Consider the following 20,760-nt stretch of genomic DNA (forward strand, 5'->3'; position numbering starts at 1 on the left):
AAATGTCCATACTACCCAAAGCTTATCTATAGATTTAGTGCAATCCCCATCAAAATACTAATGACATTCTTCCCAGAAGTAGAAAAAACAATCCTAACATTTGTGTAGAACAACAAAAGATCCCAATAGCTAAAGCAATACTGAACAAAAAAAAATAAATAAAGCTGGAGGCATAACACTACCTGACTTCAAATTACACTGCAAAGCTATAGTAATCAAAACATGGTACTGTCATAAAAACAGACACTTGAACTAATGAAATAGAATAGAGAAGCCAGAAATCAACCTGCATACTTACAGCCAACAGATTTTTAACAAAGGCTATAAGAACATACATTGAGGAAAACACTGCCTCTTCAATGAATGGTGCTGGGAAAATTGGAAGAAGAATGAAACTAGACCTGTACCTCTTGCCATATACCAAAATCAACTCAAAATGGGTTAAAGACTTAAGTATAAAACCCTAAACCATAAAACTACTAAAAGAAAACATAGAGATAACGCTTCAGGGAGCAGGGCTGGGCAAAGACATCATGAATAAGACCCCAAAAGCACAAGCAAAAAAAGAAAAAAGAAGCAAATGGGATTATATCAAAATAAAAAGCTTCTGCACAAGAAAGGAAATAATTCAGACAGTGAAAAGGCAACCTACAGAATGGGAGAAAATATTTGCAAACTATATATCTGACAAGGGATTAATATTGAGAATATATAAGGAACTCAAACAACTTCACAGTAAAAAAACAATCCAATAAAAAAAAATGGGCAAAGGAGCTGAATAGACATTTTTCAAAGGAAGACATTTAAATGGCCAACAGACACATGAAAAAATGCTCAACATCATTAATCATCAGGGAAATGCAGATCAAAACCACATTGAGATACCATCTCACCCCAGTTAGACTGGCCATTATTAAAAAGATTGAGAATAACAAATGCTGGTGAGGATGCAGAGAAAGTGGCACCCTCGTGCACTGTTGGTGGGACTGTAAAATCGTGCAGCCGTTATGGAAAACAGTATGGAGGTTCCTCAAACAATTACAGATAGAACTACCATATAGTCCAGCAATCCCACTACTGGGTATATACTCAAAGGAATGGAAATTATCATGTCAAAGGGATACCTGCACTCCCATGTTCATCATAGCTCTATTTACAGTAGTCAAAATATGGAACCAACCTAAGTGTCCATTAACAGACAACTGAGTAAGGAAAATGTATATACACAAAATGGAATACTACTCTGCCATAAAAAATAATGAAATTCTGCCATTGACAACAACATGGATGAGCCTGAAGAAAATTATGTTAAATAAAACAAGCCAGGCACAGAAAGAGAATTACTGCATGTGCTCACTCATAAGTGGGTGCTGAGAAAGAAAGAAAGAGAGAGAGAGAGGAAGGAGAGGAAAGGAAAGAAACAAGACCACAATAATATGCTGAATTTTCAAAAGGAGAGAATAAACCTATGGTTAGTAGAGGTGAGAAAGGGGGAAAGGAAGGGAGGTTAGGGAGAAATCGGGTAAGGGACCCAAAGAATAATTATGATTTTCAATAATGAATATGCCAATATATTGATTTGATCATCACATATTGTACACTAATAATGATAGTCAACACTAGAACCCCCTAAATATGTAAAATCAATTATGCTTCAATTAAAAAAAAATGTTTTTCAAAGAAATCAATTAAATAAAAAAATATAAATTGCACTAGGAACAGTAAGACACTTATGGTTGATGCTGAGTATTTACTTCTACTTTATATTGCAGATAATAACAATAATAATAAATCCCAATCAGTTTGGCTAGTATTCAGGCCAACTAACTTCAGCTGTTGAAGTTAGTTGCCATATTTCAAGAAAATGGTGATGACATAGAGACTGTAGAAGAACCTTTTACTGCCAGTAAGAGGCTGCTTTCAGTGTTTCAGAAGTCTGCATAAATTGATTAATGTTAAACTGTCTGGTGATGCTACTAGTGCAGATAAGGATGCTTCTGTGAAATTTGCATCCAGGGTCCAAGGATTAGTTAAGGCACGTTTGTGATGATCATCAAATATTTAATGCTGATGAAATAGATTTTTTGGAAGACATCCCTATCAAAAACATATGAAGAAAGATGTAGGATCACAAAGTGGCCATAAAGGAGAAATTCTAGATATTCAGGCAGGGGAGTTAGGGAAGGAGAACTCCCTGACATGCATGAAGAAAGTGGTTGTGAAGAACAGGCCCAGAGCAAGTGGCACCACCCAAAAAACTTCCCAGTGAAGGAACTCTGAGAGATTTCATGGCATTGAAAGGGCATAGGAGAAGGTGTTGAAAGCGGATCCAAACTTAACAAGTGTAGCAATTTTCCAAGACAGGGAAAAGATGCTCATTCCATATCATAAGCTGTTTGATGAGAAGGCAAGCACTGTTCTTGGTTTATTTTTTACAAAGAAAACACTCTAATGCTCAACTTTTTAAATATTTTAAATTAGCATAAGAAGTAAACATTCATTTTACTATTTTTCTTTCATTTCCTTCTACATGTATAACAACAGTTTTTAATGCTTTGACATAAAATTTTAAAGGTCATATAACAATTCCCATTGATTATTAAAATGGCTTTGTATATTTTCACCTTGCATGGTCATTTGTATAGTTCCACACTTTCATGGAAAGTAAGGAGTGTGTGTGTGTGTGTGTGTGTGTGTGTGTGTGTGTGTGTGTGTGTGTGTGTGTGTGTGTGTGTGTGTGTGTGTGTGTGTGTGTGTGTGTGTGTGTGTGTGTGTTCGTTCGTGTGATGTTTGCAGGAAGTATTCCTAAGATGTATCATCTTATATTTTTACTTGCATCATTCACTAAGCCTAGCAAGGATAACAGCCTTTTCCTGATGGTTCACAGTCATCATTAAAAGCAATAGCTATTATTTTGTGCTATAAAGTACAACAGCCTACTAGTTAAGGATGTGGTTTATGTAGCCAAACTTCCAGAGTTCAAATACTGAATCTTCTACTTACTTTTGTATAATTTGGAGCAAGATACTGCATCTCTCTTTGCCTCAGTTTCCTCATCTGTAAAGTGAAGAGAATACTACTAACTATTTCATAGGGTTGTTGTGAGGATTAAGTGAGTAAATAGATGCAAAGCACTAAGTGCCTAGCAACATAGTCAACAAAATGTATTAGTTATTGTTGTTGCTGCTGTGCTGTGCTGTGCTGTGCTGTGCTGGTGTTGACCTCGGTGGTGGTGGTAGCAGCAGCAGTAGTAGAGGCAGAAGTGGTAGGAGTAGTAGCATTACTGATGCTATGTGTGTTAAGATTTACTGAGGTTGAGGCTGTTTCTTTCCTATAGCCTCAACTGCTATGCTTTTGATTTCTTGTGTTCCCCTCCCTCATTACTGCGCTATTAATGGAAATTCTTTGCATCTCTGTCAAACAGAACAAGTGCCCCATTCTCACCATGTTCTCATTAATTTGATACTCTTAACCACAACAGGCATATAGACCAGAGAATTTATCTTGTACTAACGTAAAACCCTGGATGGGGGCTCAGTTCTGCATGGATGGCCTATCACAGGGAAGTTCAGAAGAGAACCATTTATTTGGCTCCAGCCTCACATTCATGAAGGTGCCTCCAATCACCATTTGACATTATCTTGTAATGAGGTTATGCTCTTAATCATTGTATTTTACCTGTCTGCATTGGTCCATTTCTGTTGCTTATAACAAAATACCTGGAACTGGGTAATTTGTAAGAAAATGAAATTTATTGCTTACAGTTTTGGAGGCCGGGAAGTCCAAAGTCCAGGGAACACATCTGGTGAGGTGACTACAGCAATGGGGATGTCACATGACAAGAAAGGCAGAGCAGAGAGAGAGCTAACTCACTTCTCCTCCTTTTAAAATTCTCCGACCACACCCATGAGCACCATTAAACCATCAGTTGGATTAATCCATTCACTATGGCATGACTGTCACAATCTCATAACCTCTTAAAGGCCCCACCTTTCGATTACCATAATAGGATTTCCCAGCCTTAACAGTTACACTGGGGATTAAGCTTCAGTGAGTTTGGGGGACATTCAATCCACTGCACTGTTTGTCTTATAAGCATTAAAGTATTCTTTGTAAGCATTGAAATTATACCACAGTTTGGTGCCTTCTTTTGGCATATCTTCATTTTTTTAATATACTGAAAACCTCAAAGTACAGAAGTGGCCAGGCCTCCCTGAAGAGCCCTGCTCAAGAGACAAGTGTGTGGACTTCCTGACTGTGTTCTGAGCTGACGGTCACTGGATAAATGGTCTCAGCATAAGAAGGCAGAACTGTATTTCTTGCAATTCTCTGTTGTTTTTCTAAGGCTCTTGCAGGCTTCAAAATTCTCTCGGGTTCTTTGACTGATTCTACCTAAGGGAGCTGGAGCATAGCTTGTGCCTAGCTTGTAGGAACAAAGGTGTCAGTATTTTATGTTTGTAATTTGGTAGGATCTCAGAGTCAGATGTTCTGGGGGCCACCTTCTACTAAATCTAAAAGTCATTCTCTGAATAGAGTATTGTGCTTAATACTGCTGAAAAGGTACCATATGGGTTCTTAGTTGATCTTGTGGCTGAAATAATTTTTATACTCCCTGTACTCATTTTCCTCTTCCCAACCCAAAATTGCTTTTACCTGAAATAGTGTACTGATTTACCTTATCTCAGATGTATAAGCTGTGGCTTCCCTTGTCCCCCTCACTCTCCCAAGTTTCCTTATGTAACTTCCTTATGCCACAGTGGGAAAGTGGGAAAGGGTGAGCACTGTTTTTGTTATTTTTTTTTGTTGTTACTTTTTTTTTTTTTTTTTTTTTTGCAAAAGTGATCTGAACTTATCAAACAAGAAATTGAAACCAGTATTCTGGTAAACTGAGGCTCAACTCACTTCCCCTTCATGGCCAGCATTGTATATTTCAGTCCCAATTCAGGGAAAGCTGAGAGTGCTGTCAGCATCCGAGTTGCCTGAAAAAGGAGTGAAATAAGAAATAAGGGTCTGTTGAATTCATATGTCATCAGTTTATTGCACCACTGTGGAAGGGGGCAGGGAACTATGCTAAAATATCCTTAGCCCTCAGTTCAACTCATCTCTTGAATACTTGAGGTATTTGTTAACAAAATTTTGAAGTTTGTGAAAAGGTATGTCCTATATGCAGGTATTTTCTTATCTCATGGATATTTCCTTAATAACATTTGAATGAATAAATGGGGATTTTTGAAAAGGCTTCTAGTCATTGGCCAGGACAAAACTGAACATGCTACCTGTTGAAATGCTAAAAGTTTGAGATCTAAAGAAAAGCTGGCAAGATTTGCTAGTATTGTGTGCTATGTGTTGAGGTGGTAGAAACACATATGAACCTGAGGTTATTAGGGTTTTTTTCTTTAATATTTAGAGAATTTGATTTTTCTTTAGGGCCCTTTTCTCTTGTGGTAAAATATACATAACATAGAATTTACTATTTTAACCATTTTAAGTGTACATTTCAGTAATATTCAGTACATTCACATTGTTGTGCAAACATCACCACTATGCATCTCCAGAACATTTCTATCATCCCAAACTAAAACTCTGTTGAACACTAAAAACTAATTTCCCATCCCCCTTCCCCTCTGCCTCTGCTCACTAACCACTGTTCTCCTTTCTCATATAGGTGGAATCATATAATATTTGCCCTTTTGTGTCTGGCTGATTCACTTGAGGGAATTTGATTTTATGCATACTTTTCTAATAAGTTGTTTGCAGGGACCCTAATAATCAAAAACATCGTTGTCCAAAGCCCTGAGCCTGAAATTCTATATCTACAAGTGCTATAGTTTTTATTAAACTTAAGTGACTAAAATGACATGGCATCTTTGAGGAGGACCTTCATGTTCAGTTTTGTTGCTGTTAATATTCCTGTTATAAGAAAATTTCTCTTACATTGAATTTTTTAAAAATTCCCCTTTTGTTGTTGTTGTTGTCACTTTTCTCGTTTGGGGGCTCATTACCTGTATTATTGGCTTTTAGGGTCTAAAAAGGGCTTGAGGGAGGTTTAACCTCTCCAAATATTGTAATGAAGTTTGCTGATGTGAGTTTTCCTCAGAAAGCACTGGTATAATGTCTTAACCTGCATTCTTTAATGCTTAACCCCCACCCGCAGCAGAGCCCTGGGGTCCTCTTCTAGAGTCCCTAAGAGGAGAACCCCCAGAGGGAAAAGAAGAACATGCCAGTGATAAGCATGATTTTTAAATATCAGAGTTAGTATTGTAATACTGCATTTCCCACTTCCCATCCAAGAAATTTCCCATGCATTGTCCAGGTCTCTTTTGAATTTCTCCTTTTTATGTTTAAGATGGTTTGTTCCACTGTGAGGGCTGTGCCACACAGCTTGGTGGACTTGGAGACACGGAGGTGGAAACAATGCGCTGGAGTTGGCGTGTGGCTTTTTGTCTGTGTGTCCTGCTTACCTATTCATGATCATGGATCCGTTCTGCCGTGTGATATTGTGAAGGCACAAATAGCAGCACCTCATTAAACCACCAGCTCCAGAAGAACGAGCCTAATGCCGACTTTCTGGACCATCCGTCATTCACCAAAAGATGTAGTTGGTGTGTGTCAGGATGACAGAGGGCCACCACTGGACCCACGTGTGGCCGGTCCCCGGGTCTGCCATGTGCTTTGCCAGCTGCCAAGTGCTTCCTCTAAAACAGCTAACCCTGCACGCCTGCCTCCTGCACTTTGTTATCAGAACCTGCACGCGGCTGCTTTCTTAAGAACTCATTGGAGAAGGAGCCAGTCTGTATCTCGTTCTCGCACATCTGTGTCATGAAAACGTTTTTTTGTTGTTGTTTTTTTTTTTAAGCAAAATTGAAAGAAAAGAGAGAGAGAGAGAGAGAGAGAAAAGGGGAGGGGGGAAAAGGGAGGTTGCCATCCAGTGGAGGAAGGAGTAATTCCCGGCTTCATTCAGGAAAAACGCAGGCTGAAATATACTTAACTATTTTAACTTGGCTGGGGATTTTCATCACCATATGGGTTTTTTTCCTGACATCCGGAGCCAAACGGGTGCCGTGTGCCTTTAAGGAAAGAGGTGCCTCACCAAACTTCGCTGTAGTTGTGTCTCACCGTTTCGGTAGGGAAGGAAAGTGTTAATTTCTTATTTGTACACTTTTTTTCCCCGACTTCCTTCCTATTCACTTCATTAAATCTAGAGGCAGTTCGGCATGGGAGCCGTCTGTATGTTGAATTAGGGCTCGCACTCTTGCAACACGTCACCAGTCGGAAACTGGGGGTTTGCTTCTGTGATTTATTTCATTATTGTGCTGGTAAAAGGTTTGGAAGGGAATTCTTTTTGGGGGTAGTACTTTAGCATTGTGTAGTAAGTTTTTTTTTTTTTTTTTTTTTCCTCTTGTGCCCGCCCCCCCCACCCCTAGCGCCGACTTGAGTCAGTTGAGCCAGTTTAATAAATAATTTTTAATATAAAAGAACAGTTTAAAATCTCCATGAATAATTTTACTTACATGCAGGAGTAATCTTACTCTACCCTTTAAGTGCTAAAAGCATTGGGATATATTTAGTGAATTGATTTCCATTAGAAAAAGACCCTTAGAAATCCCAGAACATAAAACACTGCATATGGATGTGTTTTGGGTCTTTGGGGAGGAGGGAAGATGTTTTGTAGCTCTCTGCATTCCTGCATAAAACCTTAATTTAAGAGGAATAATGGTCAGTACTTTGTGTGTTTCCTTGTAATTCCAGAACCTAAATTTAATAAGAATCTGCACGTATTAGCAATTGTAATAAAAACTGTTTCACTAGTTCTGTTTGCAATTTGTTTTCGCTTCTTAGCTACTCCCAGATTTAGAGATTTAAAAGTCCAAATATCACAAGCTTATGCTTTGTTCCCTTTTTTCAAAATAAATGGGGGTGAGATTAGAAATATCCTTTCCACAACTTCCCCCTCTTCATTTATCCCACTGAAAAGAAAAACAATGAAAAATTTTACAGCATGAAACTGAAAGTGAAGTGTTACAGTTGTTCGAGATTTTCCTTAAAGAGAAAAATAACATATTGTATTAAAATATTTGAACCTGAGAACATGCACATTGCTTTTACTTACATGCATTTAATGGAAAAAAAAATTTCTCTTTTAAAAATCATTTTAGACTGTTCCAAAACCATGCAGCTTATTTTTTTTAAGCACTAAAATGAGATGTAAAACACCAAAAAAACAAAACAAAAACAAAACCTTGTTTTATTTTTTTTTAATAAATTTGAATATTAATTTGTTTTCTTATTGGCTTAATTGTTAAAATGCGAGCAAGAATCAGAAACCACCTGAGCTAAAAATCTCTAATTCTGCTGCCTGGAATAATAGGGGGGAAAAAATATGATAAGTAGTTGTCAATATTAAAACAGGCTGAAGGAGGAAGGCTTTGGGCCTTGTAGTAGGTAGAATGAAACAGCAGATTTGAGTATCCACAATCCTTTCAGTATTAAATTTTCAGTAAAATAAAATTACTTGTATATGAAAACATAGCCTTTCCCCAGCTCTCTTTTTTTTCCTGATCAGCTGATGAAGAGACTAGCAGCTCGCTGCTTTGCTGGCTTGTTAATTTTATCCCCACTAACTGTGATTTCCGATAGCCGGCCTGCTGATAGTGGTAAGGTAAATATCCTTTTTCATTGCCGTCTTGAAGATTCAGTAGAACTACATCCCAGGCATGTGTAGGTGTGTAACACATCAAAAGCCGGTGTTCTCCGTATTTCTGTGTGCAACTGGGTGCTTGAGGAGAGCAATACCATTAACTGTTGACAGCCTTGCATGCTGTATTTATTATTAGCATGTTCAGCCTCCAAGATATGCGGGACAATTTCCTTTTCTTAATCTTCGCTTAGCTGCAGTATGTTTAGCTGTATAGTGGGTGTCCTGCTTTTAGGCAAATGAATATTAATGAAATAATGTGGAGCTTTTTTTTTTTTTTTTCCGTTTTCCTTTTTCTCATAACTCATCAGATCTTGCCTCCTTCATAGTGCTTATCTGAACACTGTAGGATCGTGATGGAAATTGTCTTTTGATTATTAAGGCCTACGCTCAGACTGTCCCTCAGGAGTCTGTCTGTGTGCATGTTGCTTCTATGGATTTGCACATTGGAGGATGCATAGAAAACATTTTTTTTTTTAAATCCCACTGGCATTTTTAACATGCCAGGTTGTCTTGTGTTCTGCACCAGGTTTTCTTCACAAAACCTTTCTTTTTCAGGAGGCATTGTACATAAGTGAAAGAAATTATGTCTGAGCCGTAATCACTCTTTATATTGATTGTTATACTCACATGATCATAAATATTAGCCATGTTTGGTGCTGTGGAGAAATGAAGGTAATTGCCTTATGATTAGAGCTCTTTCAGCTACGAGAAAGGATTGATTAGCATTTGCATACTGGAGGCAATATTGAGAGGCAGGAGGAACAAATAACAACATCAGTTATTTTGTGTGAGAAAGCAATCTCAAAATGTAATTTAAAGATTTTTTTAGAAAATTTCTTTATCATGGCTACATTTTCTGTTATGTGTTTTTCTTTGCAGTCCCCCCCCCTTTATTTTTCTTCTTAAGTTTTGAGATGTACCAGGAAAAAAAAAAGTTTAAACTTCTGATTTGTCACATGGATCTTTTAGCCCTTTATGAACAGGTTTCTTTTATACCTGGTTGTTTTTATAGCTATTTTATTATCTCTCTGCATTAGTGCTGCTGGCTCTGGTTTAAAGCAAGCATTTGCAGGTAATTGGAAAAAAGTGTTTGTTGTTTGTGAGTGTGCGTGTGTTTGGATGATTTAAATGCGTTTACCAAGGAGTGTGGCTTTGTACTTTCCCATTTCCTTGTTTACTAAATTGCTATGTTAGAACAAAAATCTGGAAGGAATTTCGATTTATGTTGTGAATCATGAATAAATTGATATAAACCTCAAAGAAGAAAAGGTCAAAGCTTATATGATTTGTATGGATGTATTCTTAGGGAAATTTTTTTCTTCACCCACCCCTCATTTTTGTTTACCATTTTTTCCCCCTTACACTAATGAGACAATTAGGGTCTTTTTCTTATATTGACCTAAAATTTCAGTTGGATTTAGTTATCCTCAAACATTTAAATGTATAGATCTTTCAATATTTGTAATCTTCTTTACTATGAGTGTTTCAGGCCTTCAACGTACTGTGCTCATGAAACAGACTTGGGTTAAAGATGCATTTATCCAGTATGATGGTGTTCCTTTTTTCTTCTTCGTCCACTGACTACTGTTAACTTTTTACTTTCTTTGTTGGTTTGTTTCATTTTATTTTAATTATTCAAATATATCTATATGTGTCTTGGTTCTTTTCTTCTCTTGAATTTTTCTCCTTTGTTTCTGATCAACAGGCCATTGAAGACGGCAATTTGGAAGAAATGGAAGAGGAAGTACGGCTTAAGAAGCGAAAAAGACGAAGAAATGTGGATAAAGATCCTGTGAAAGAAGATGTGGAAAAAGCTAAGAAGAGAAGAGGCCGCCCTCCAGCTGAGAAACTGTCACCAAATCCCCCCAAACTGACAAAGCAGATGAATGCCATTATCGATACTGTAATCAACTACAAGGACAGGTGAGTGTTTCCCTCCTTAACGTCGATCGTCTTTCCCCAAGACTATGGCTGATGCTACCTAAACAGCAAGATTTATTAAGTTGTGCAGCCGGGTTTGAAGTTGTTTCCTACTTTGTGCTTTATTGCTTTCTCTCCAAAGGTATGAGTAACCTTGTACCGTGTTCAAAATGGCCACGATTGCTATTTTGTACAGTGTTTCACCATGAATTATTTGAGATAGTTGGACATGAGTTTAGACTATAAAATTTAAAAAATACATAAACTGGAAAAGGATTCTTAAGGATCTCTGAAATACCATCATTTATGTGAAAGGGATTACCTGAATGATAGAATGAAATTATTTCTTTGAATTGAATTGTTAGGGAAAGAAGAATCCTAGTATATTTAAGGTAAATATTTCATGTTAAGGCTGTTTAAAACCAAGCAGATGCTTCATCAAAAATACTGTTTCTTCTTTCCTTCTGTCACTTGAATTTCTGAGCACCTTTTTGAGCCATCTCCTTTGTCCTAATACGACTATATAGTCAGTGTGATATTTCAGCACATTTACCTCTTTTTCATGAAACTTTGGATGTGAAGAATGTCCACTACAGAAGGCTGTAGTGGACATTCTTCCCAGACCATTTTAAGCAATGAATAGTTATTTGAAAAGTAAAGCAGAGACATTTTAGGGTGTCAGCCCCATATAGTAGATAAAACTAGTTAGGCTACATTTTGGTTAGTCGGTTTGGGTTAATTGATTTGGTTTCCGCTTGCTAATCATGTAATAATGTTTTCATTCGAAGATCGCATCTCGTTTCAGTTGAAAAATTGGTAAAAGACTAAATAGACATTTTAGTTCTCCAAATTGCATAGTGCTATAATCAGTTTTTAGTTACCAAAAATCTTTGACGTTAACTAGTGATACTCTGTACACCTGGAAGTGTTTAACACAAATAATTAAGTTGTGATTTTAGTTTTTCATTGTGGCTTTGGTGCATGTATCATATCAGGAAGAAAAAAGTTATAAATATTTAGTAGTATAAAAAGCAAGAAACTTTCCACAATGGGGTTTTGTTGTTAAGCCTTTCTTATCACTGAGGAGTTTTCAGAAATGACGAGAGGGGAGTAGAAAGAGATGTTTGTGAAAAGCTCAAAATTTCTTGCCCCTCTTTATTCACCAGGTCTCTTAGGTTCCATGCCTACGTTTTAACTATTTTCTGTTTTTCAAAAAAGTGCATCCCCTTTAAGGATTCTGAAGTGACCACAAAGGACAGCCCCCTTTCTTTGGGGTCTGGATCAGCTCTTCATTGACATAGGAGAATGATGGCAGTTTGGGAAGGAAAATTTGACCAAAGTCCATTCTTTGCTCAGAGTGAACATGAAAACTTCCTTGTAAACCAAGAATCAGTAACTCTGTCAAGTTTCTGTTTACTACCCCCCCAGCTCTGCTTATAGATTTGCCATAGATAGGAGCAGTTTCTAGGAAGCATGGATTATTATGCCTTCCTTTCTCAGTCCCTGGTGTAAAGGAAAATATTACAAAGCAGAGAGTCTCACTCTGCATATACCTCAAACTTTGTAGCCTTCATCTCAGTGGAGTGTAACATCTGTGTCTCTGACCCTACCTGCCTTGATATTTGACAGGCATACTGCTCATTACTTGCTGAGTGAGTCTAGGGTGTTGTAATACTGAGGGCCAAGAAAATCCTTAGAGGTTTAAAAGCTAGGCTTTTATTCCAGGGCAATGGTTGTGTTTTCCTTTAATGATGTAAAAGAGGTCACCAACCAGTAGACCACATATTGCCAATGTACTGTTTTATTTGGTTTTGTGTTGTTTTTTGGAAAAGAAAAAGAAAGAATGGAAATACATAAAACTGGAGAGAATTCTTGTAAAAACTTCAGGAATACGGCCCCCACCCCTCAACCCTGGCCTTTTTGAAAAACCTGAAAATCTGACAGCACTCTGCCCAACTTTCCCTAACATACCAATCAGGAGGAGTGAAGAAGTGGCCACCCCCTTTTGGGGGGGGGGCACCCTGCTCTGTGTTGCCACAATCCTCATCACTCCCTGTCATCTCTCAGTACGGGGTATGAGTTGCCATTTGTCATTATGCTTTTCACACCTGATTCACTTCACTCATTTATATTACCTCCTGGCCTCATAGCCTTTTGCATTTGTGACTTCCTGGTGCATATGGCTATGGACTATCCACTTTCCTAGAAACTATCCAAAAATATAGAGTAGTATGAGATTATATCCCTTAAGCCTCAGCTAAGCACTGCACAGTGGTTCAGAACACAAGATCTTGTCTGATCTAACTGCCTGCCTTTGAATCCTGACTCTGGCATTCACTAGCTGTGAGACAGTTTGGGTAATTTACTTAACATCCCTGAGCCTCAGTTTCCCCACTCACAAAATGGAATAATTACTGAACCTGCCTCTAGGGTTTTTATGAGTCATCAATGAGTTAATATAACTCAGGCTCTTTGAACAGTTTAATTATTAATAATCAGCCTTTCTGACTATTCGTAGCTAATCAGGTGGGTGAATGGACCTCAGAGCACCATAAAGAGTCTTTGCTGATACTGGTTGCCATGGTTTTATTTCCAGAAACAGAAAATGCAGTTTCACTGAGACTGATTATTGAACTTGTCTTCAGTTGTACAGTAGTTAAAGGATGTTTAAGTATTTCAGCTTGCAGATATTAAGTAGTAATTTTTTTCTTCCTTTTCCTAGTATTTAAAATCTATTTATTTACTTTTCCTTAAAAAGTACTGTGGTAAGACCCATTCTGTTAGCTCCCACATTTGGGTACTTTCTGGGGAGTATGTACTAAATTTCCTACCACTACATGTTTCATATATACTTCATGTTAGTAATCTTCTCCAAAAAAGCACTTAACTCTATTTATATTTTGTATTTCTCTTACCAAACTTGGTACTCAAGTAGGAGGCACTCAAATTAGGAGGGCCTTAATTAGATACAATGTCATATTTTTGCTTGGTTTTAGAAAATGCTGCTGGGAAATGTACATCTCACTGTGTTGAGATTTTGCACCACTAAAGTCAGTTACTAATACAGTAACTCATCCTACCTGTGAAAGAAATAAATACCACCTGTACTAACTTCCTTCCCATCACCTCAGTCAAATGTTAGGGCTCTGACAGTCACGTAGATTAGCAGCATATTAAATAAGAACTGCCATCTATATTTAACTTGTATATAAGAAGTATTAATTAGCTATCGTGAGACAGTTGTTTAAAAGTTATTGCATGATTCCGGGACAGATGTATCTTGATATTTTTATAGAGCTAAGATAATTTACCCGTCTATTTATTACTTTTGTATTCAGTGCCAGGCCTTGTTTTTTAAAAGGAGGATACTTTTAAATATGTGACCCCAAGGGGGCAGGAATTTTGTGTGATTCATAAATGTAAAATCCTTCCGCAGTAATGGCTGTCAGAAGTAGTACAGGTCTGCTGCTACTGGTTCCCATCATTTCATTTCCCCAAATAGAAAACTTTATATCAAGTAGTATTAGAAGGCTTTCTTTTGACTTGTTAAGCATGCTTTGTTTTCTCCTTATTTAGAAGGCTTTCAAAAATCATATTATCAGTTTAAATAATATTTAACCTAAGATTCTGTATTTCTTTGAAAAGTGATTCATCCTCATTGGCATTTGTACCCTCTGAAATTGCTCTTGGGATTGAGATGCAGAATAAAATGGTGAAGAGTAGGGTCTAGTGGAGCCCTTCCAAATCTAAAGACAGGGCTTGTAGTTACTAGGATAAAGGCGAGAGAGATTCCTAGAGGCATTTTTAAAGTTGGAAGGGACTTTTAGCTCTGCCTGGTCCAACTTGCCGCAACCCAGATGTGTCCCCCTGCCCCACCTCTGACAGCTGATCATCCGAATTCCGTGTGTACACTCCAGCATGAGCTCACTGTTGTAGGAGGTAGTTCTGGACACTGAAGAACAGCTCCAAACACGATCTTTATTTCCTATATTAAAATGGATTCAGCCCTCTGCTTTCTAGCTATTTGTTCTACTTGGAACTTCAGAGAATAAATCTGTTCTCATTCCAAGAAATGGCCTTTAAAATATTTATAAACAAGTATATCCACCTCAGGGCATTATTATTACAGTTGAAACACTTCACTCTGCTCTCTGAGTGATGCCTAGATTTGGGCCATACTCGTCACCTCCTTAGTCACATCCTACTTTCTTAGTGTCTCGTTTAAAACATGACACCCAGAACTCCAAAGGTACTCTGACATCTAATTGCAGGGTGGATTAGTTTCCTTATCCTGGACACCAAAATTCTGTTAACATAACTCAAGAGTGTGTTTACTTTTTCAGCAACCTTGACACAAAGTTAACCCACATTGAACATGTGACTTGCTGAAAAACCCTAACTCCCCATCCCAAAACATACCCAGCTCTTTTCTCAAATGAGTGTTGCCAAGGTTAGCCTTCTACTAAGCACTAAGTTTTTTGAACCTATACCTGCTGATTTTATTCTTACCCCTGTGCAGTCTGTCTTACTGCTTTCTGTCCCGTCGTTCTAACCTACTGCTGTAACTCTATTTTTATTTCTTTTTTCAAACTTTTTTTCTGCAGCTGACCAGTATGGGGATCCAAACCCGTAATCTTGGGGTTATAAGGCTGCACTATAACCAACTGAGCTAACTGGCCAGCGCTTATTTCTTTTGTAAGAATTATGTTTACATGGCTTCCTAAGTTTTTATCACCTGAAGATTTTTATATAGGCTGTTGCTGAGAATCTTCTAAAGGACAAAGGACAGGTCTCTATGACATGTCCCTGAAAGTAACTTCAGGTTGACACAAATATATTAACCTGTAATCCTTAAAGTTGATCAACCATGAGTGAACTCCCATGGCCATGCTATCATGTCACCCACATTATCTATCTTTTTTCAAGGTTATCAAGAAATGCTAAAACCAAGATATAACACATTTATAATCTCTCTAATCTATCAACCTAGAAACCCTACCGAAAAAATGAAATGAGGTTAGCTTTCTAAGAGACCTCCTGCTGATATGTAATGATGTTATTTATCTTTTCTAAACAGCCCCATGGCATCTGAATAATTTCTTCTAAATTTTTACTAAGGGTCACCAATCAAGCATACAGTCTCAAGTTTCCTTCCTCATTTTGAAATTGGGACATTTGCTTATCTCTAGCCTTCTGATTCCATTTCTATTCTCTGATTTCCTAAACATTAGCAGGAGCGATCTACACACTCTTTCAGAATGTAATTAGCTTGCAACTGGACACTTAAACTTATTTGAAGTTGCTTGATATGCTCTTTCTATCAACTCTCCTAACAGGAGCTTTTGTTCAGCATTTATTTTGTCTTGCTTTTCAAATCCAAGCATTGTTCTCATTCCTGAAGAATCTGGAAACAGAATATGAGTAGGGTGTCGTTACCTCCTCCCATGCTGTCGACTGCTTGAAGGCTCATTGTTTGGAGGAGCACTCAAAGCTCAGGTCCAGCTTTGAAGATGCATGTAGTGAGGCCATTAGGGAGGCAGGAGACACCTGCGAGGCCACTCCCATCAGTGGACACAGCCTTGGCACACAGTGGGCAGCAGGGACGGCAGCCACGTGGCTCCTGCCTCCCTGACACTCTTCAGTCTCTACTGTCTTCCCCAAGCTGGGAATGTGTTCTTCTTGCCCCTAATTTTATTTATTTGTATATCTTTCTATTTATTTTATTTTATTGACGGCTGACCAATACAGGGATCCAAACCCCCTTACTTCTGTGTTATCAGTACCACACTCTACCCAAGCGAGCTAACCAGCCAGCCCTGCCTCTAATATTAATAAGCCCTGATGGTACCTATAAGGATTGTCGTTAAGTCTCAGCATGTTCTGAATTTAGCTCTCGTTGCATTGGAGAGCATCATTCATTCATCCTGGGAATATTTCCTGCATTGTATTTCTTTCCAGCCCTGGACTGCTGAATCTGGCCATAGAGTGAAACCTCCAGGTACTTGTCGCCACCAGCTGACCATGCAGTGGAGGTGACAGCTCTCCTGCCAGATACTGCTGAGTGGGCAGCTGGCCTGGGGAATTCAGGGAAGGTGGGGTCATGAGAGCCCCATTATATGAGGATACAAAGACATTATCTGGTGTTTATTGTCACTTTGGGAAAGAAAATATGTCATTACAATGATGCATACCTGGGAAAATAGAGCCAGCATTTCATTATAGCACCTTTCTGAGGATTTGGTCTATTACTAACTTAAGAACTAATTGTGCCTGTTTAATTCCTTTCCACACTACAAAGTAACTTGTGGCATTTCCCTCATTTAGAGTAAGGCTGAGCTACTGCTTTGAAGGCCCACGTTTAATCAACCCCGTCTCCAAAAGGACTGGGCGCTATTTTAAAATGTTGCCTTGTTCCAAGCTTTTCTCTCCAAAGTGCTTTACCTGAAGTGCATTTAGGAATTTACTGTAAATCGCTTCTTGGCCTTTTGGCTAAGATCAAGTATAGGAATTTACTGTGTCAAAGGCTTTCCTCCATTTATTATCATCCTAAGGCTTTGATCCTATAGACTGTTCATACCAGTATCACACTGTCTTTCTAAAATAGACTTGTAGAATGTATATTTTTAAAACAAAATCCACATCATTATTTAGTATTCTTTTTTGCTGTTTTTTGTGTTTTTTAATTTGTACTCTCCCTTCCCCTCACCTGAGCCAATCAGATTGCTGGCCTACATGTAGTCTTTATCATAATGATTTGAAATTATTATGCTGGAATCTCAGAACCTTGCATCCCAGTTGAGTTGTAATCTGTTAGTCTCAGATCATAGACCCACGCCTGTCTTCTCTGAATTATGTACAATATATTCTGTAAAATGTCTCAGGGAGTATTTGTGGTCCCCAGGTTCCTCTTCCTTCACTATCACACACTCTGAGATGACCTGGTCTGCTTTGCCTTCTGTGTCCCTCCCCTTGGTCAACACCAACGTCATCCCAAGGTTCTAAATGTGAAATGGTAAACAGTTTCCCAATTCTATGCCTTATTTCTGATGTGCACTCAAATACAAAGTCCCCTCACTAAAATCACAGGTATCCCCACCACGGTGCCCCTCCTCCTGCCACCTCACCTCTGCTGGCCTGGGACAGCTGCTGTGCTGTCTGTGTGCCCTGTCTCCTGTCTGTTCTCATCCCACCTTCTTTCTGAGACACATGTCTGACCACACTGTTCCTTAAGAACTTTGGTAGCTTCCCTTTGATGACGATCAGACTTCTTAGCAGAGCAGAAAGTGTCTTGCACATCTGAACCTAACAACCTTCTCAACCTCGTTTTCCAATACGCCTGGCCCAGCTTTCCCTTATATGTCAGACACTGCAAGTAATTCTGAATTTCGAATACAGCACATGCTTTCACTTCTCCACTCCTCAGTTTATGCTTTTGCCTCTCTACAGTGCCTCCTGCCCCAAAACAGAGTGGGGCAGTGGCTCTGAGGAGGGATTTATAAGTGGCCTTAAGTGGCCAAGCATAGGTCATGTGTGTCAAAGGGTGCTGTCTTTGCCTAGGGTAAGATCTAGATGGGAATGGAGGGTTTTCCCAGGATTTGTCAAACCTGACAGCTGCTTCTTGCTATCACACAAAAGAACACCAGTGCAGCACTTTCAAAAATCCTCAACTGAAGTGGCTTCCCTACATGCCCTTAGAAGGGCCGAAGACCCCAGGTGGAGGCATTTTTTTCATTTCCAGTTGAAGATTGTGAATTCAGTGATCTATTCAAAAAGAATAGAGTTCTGGGAAGCAGAGCTGACTGTTTAGATGGTGTTCCGACCCGAATTGTCTGGTGCTTGGAACATCCTCTCTGTGCTGGCTGCTGTAACAGCACCTTGTCCTATTCATTTCCACAACAACTTTCTCAGGTAAGTATTAACCCCATTTTACAAATGAGGGGCTAGACTCAAACAGACTAATCCTGCCTTCCCAAGATGACACACATCCCTAGCAAGTGCCTGCCTGGCTTCCATTGCTTCTGGAACAATGGATGAGACATATGGAGGGTGGACTGGGGTGATAGGCATTTCCACATCTGGGAGAATATGAAAAGTCCCAGAGAGGTTAGGAAATCTTCCTTTTTTCCCCCCATTTTTGGAAAACTGTGTACTTTTTTCAAAATGAGATTCAAAACCTCATACCCCTGTGTGATCTTCCCAACAAGGCAGCTAGGTGAGGAGACTGAGACTTGGAGAGTGAAATAAATTACCCCAGGTCACCCAGCTCAGGAGGAAAGAGCCAGGCTGGGATGAGAACCCAGGTCTTCTGACTGTAGTGTTCTTTCTACTCTACCACAGGTGTAACGTGGAGAAGGTGCCCAGTAATTCTCAGTTGGAAATAGAAGGAAACAGGTCAGGATCTGTCTTGTATTCCGTGTCTCTAAATACAGGTATCCCTCAGTACATGAAACAGAGCAATTCATAGAATCAGCCTTTGGAAGCAGATTTCTCCAGTCACCTCCTGGTCACCCCTATTGGGAGATATTTGTGCTGTGTCTTAATCCGGGTGTGCTCATTCTGTACACGCACTTCTTACAAAGGTGTGGGGAGCTGCCAGAATGCCTGCCCTCCCTGCAGCCCCTTGGAGACGGGCTTCCGTTGCTTTCCCCGCCTTCCAGTGCAGCTTCTGTTGTGCATTCCACGGGCCTCTTAACTCTGTGCTGTCTTGGTTTAGAAGCTTAATGCAAAGCACCTGTGGTGACTTTATCTCTTGCAAGACATGAAGAAGCGTGCGTGCTCATGCCGTGTCTGCATTCTGGAGTTGATCCCGCCGTGCAGAGGGCAGTTGCTGAGCTCTGGCTCCTGTGTGTGTACTGCGTCAGGTTTCAGGGTGGGAGTTCTGGGTCTGTCTGTCATGTGGGGTCCTAAGCATCCTAAGCCAGTCTGTTTGTGTGCTTTTGCTTCTCTTGGGTGGAAAGCAGAAATGCTTTTCTCCTAGAGCTATTGTGAGGATTAGATGATGATGGTTGAGCTCAAGATATGGATGTGCATGATATGCCAGGGTTAGGAGTTATTAATTTATTGCAAATAACATTTCTTTACCCCTTTCAGTCAACCTGTATTTTTAAAAAATAATACAGTGCTTTGCCATCTACATTTCAATTTTGTCAGCTGACCCAGTAGCATCCTAACCGTAGCATTTTTTCCCACCAGTGTAGGGTCCAGTATAGTGTTGGAGGGAAAAAGAATTGAGGCTGTATCCTGTATTTGGGAGTGAATACTGATCACCAGTTGTGGCATTCTTTATATAAAAGGATAAAAACTGAGGGTGATTTGAACCTGCCCGCATCTGTGTGGACATGAAATTGTTGGGCAATCTTTGATATTTCTTATTGCTGTTCAGTAAACAGTGATTAATCCTGGAAACCAGACACACAAACCATAGTGTCTTTTTAGAAACATCAAGAATTGTGTTCTGTTTTTATCATTATGAGAAAGACCTCAGTCTGGATTAGAATTTGGGGATTGTGACGACACTTGACTTTATAAGTTTGACAGTTTCAGTAATGCACCAACTTGAGTAAACACTTCTATCCTCAGTACCTAGAAAGGAGGCCTCCTGGTCTGAATAGCGTGATGTCGGCTGACGGCCCAGCCCAGTGAACAGGATAGGCATAAGCTCCTCTTTCCCTCTCCTCCTGCTGTCTGCCATCAAAATGGCCATGTGACCAAGAAAAGTGGATTAATAACTTTTAAAGGGTACTGCAAGCCTCCAATGCCATGCCTGGACTTTTAGAGGGGAGTTGATATGACGGTACGTAGTTAGGACCTAGATAAATTGGTTCTCACTAAAGACACATTTAAACTGTGATTTCCAGAGGCATGGCAAGGCTTGGCATTTGCTTCCTCGGGGCTGTTTGGAGTCCGTCTCGTCCCTTACTGTCACACACACTTCCTTTTCCCATAAGCCTGAGCTGAGGACACAGTGTACAGAGTTTATGACGATGAGTTAACCCTTTCTTCAGAGTAGCTTTTTAAAAGTTCTTTCTTCATGTGTTCAAAAGCACTGTTTTCTGTGTGTCAGTCTCTGTGTAAGTATCAAAAAATGAATAACATGGAGTGCCCTCGAGCACAGTTGGAAAGAGCAGTAGAAACGAATAACA

The 20,760-nt window shown here is 39.2% G+C and overlaps 1 protein-coding gene across 8 annotated transcripts in view; it reads left to right on the forward strand.

Moving 5' to 3' along the window:
• Positions 1-20,760, forward strand: part of SMARCA2 (SWI/SNF related, matrix associated, actin dependent regulator of chromatin, subfamily a, member 2) — a 168,009-nt gene that overhangs the window by 128,677 nt on the left and 18,572 nt on the right. For 6 of the 8 annotated variants that reach the window (XM_063081477.1, XM_063081479.1, XM_063081481.1 and 3 more), the window contains exons 28-29: positions 10,404-10,621; positions 18,956-19,009. In XM_063081477.1, the coding sequence (XP_062937547.1) occupies positions 10,404-10,621; positions 18,956-19,009 (272 nt within the window). Of the gene's footprint in view, positions 1-7,245; positions 7,324-8,563; positions 8,660-10,403; positions 10,622-18,955; positions 19,010-20,760 lie in introns of those variants that run through there. The other 2 variants (XM_063081484.1, XM_063081483.1) reach the window with 2 other exon arrangements.

The sequence above is a fragment of the Cynocephalus volans genome, chromosome 16, assembly GCF_027409185.1.
Source record: "Cynocephalus volans isolate mCynVol1 chromosome 16, mCynVol1.pri, whole genome shotgun sequence".
NCBI lineage: Eukaryota > Metazoa > Chordata > Mammalia > Dermoptera > Cynocephalidae > Cynocephalus > Cynocephalus volans.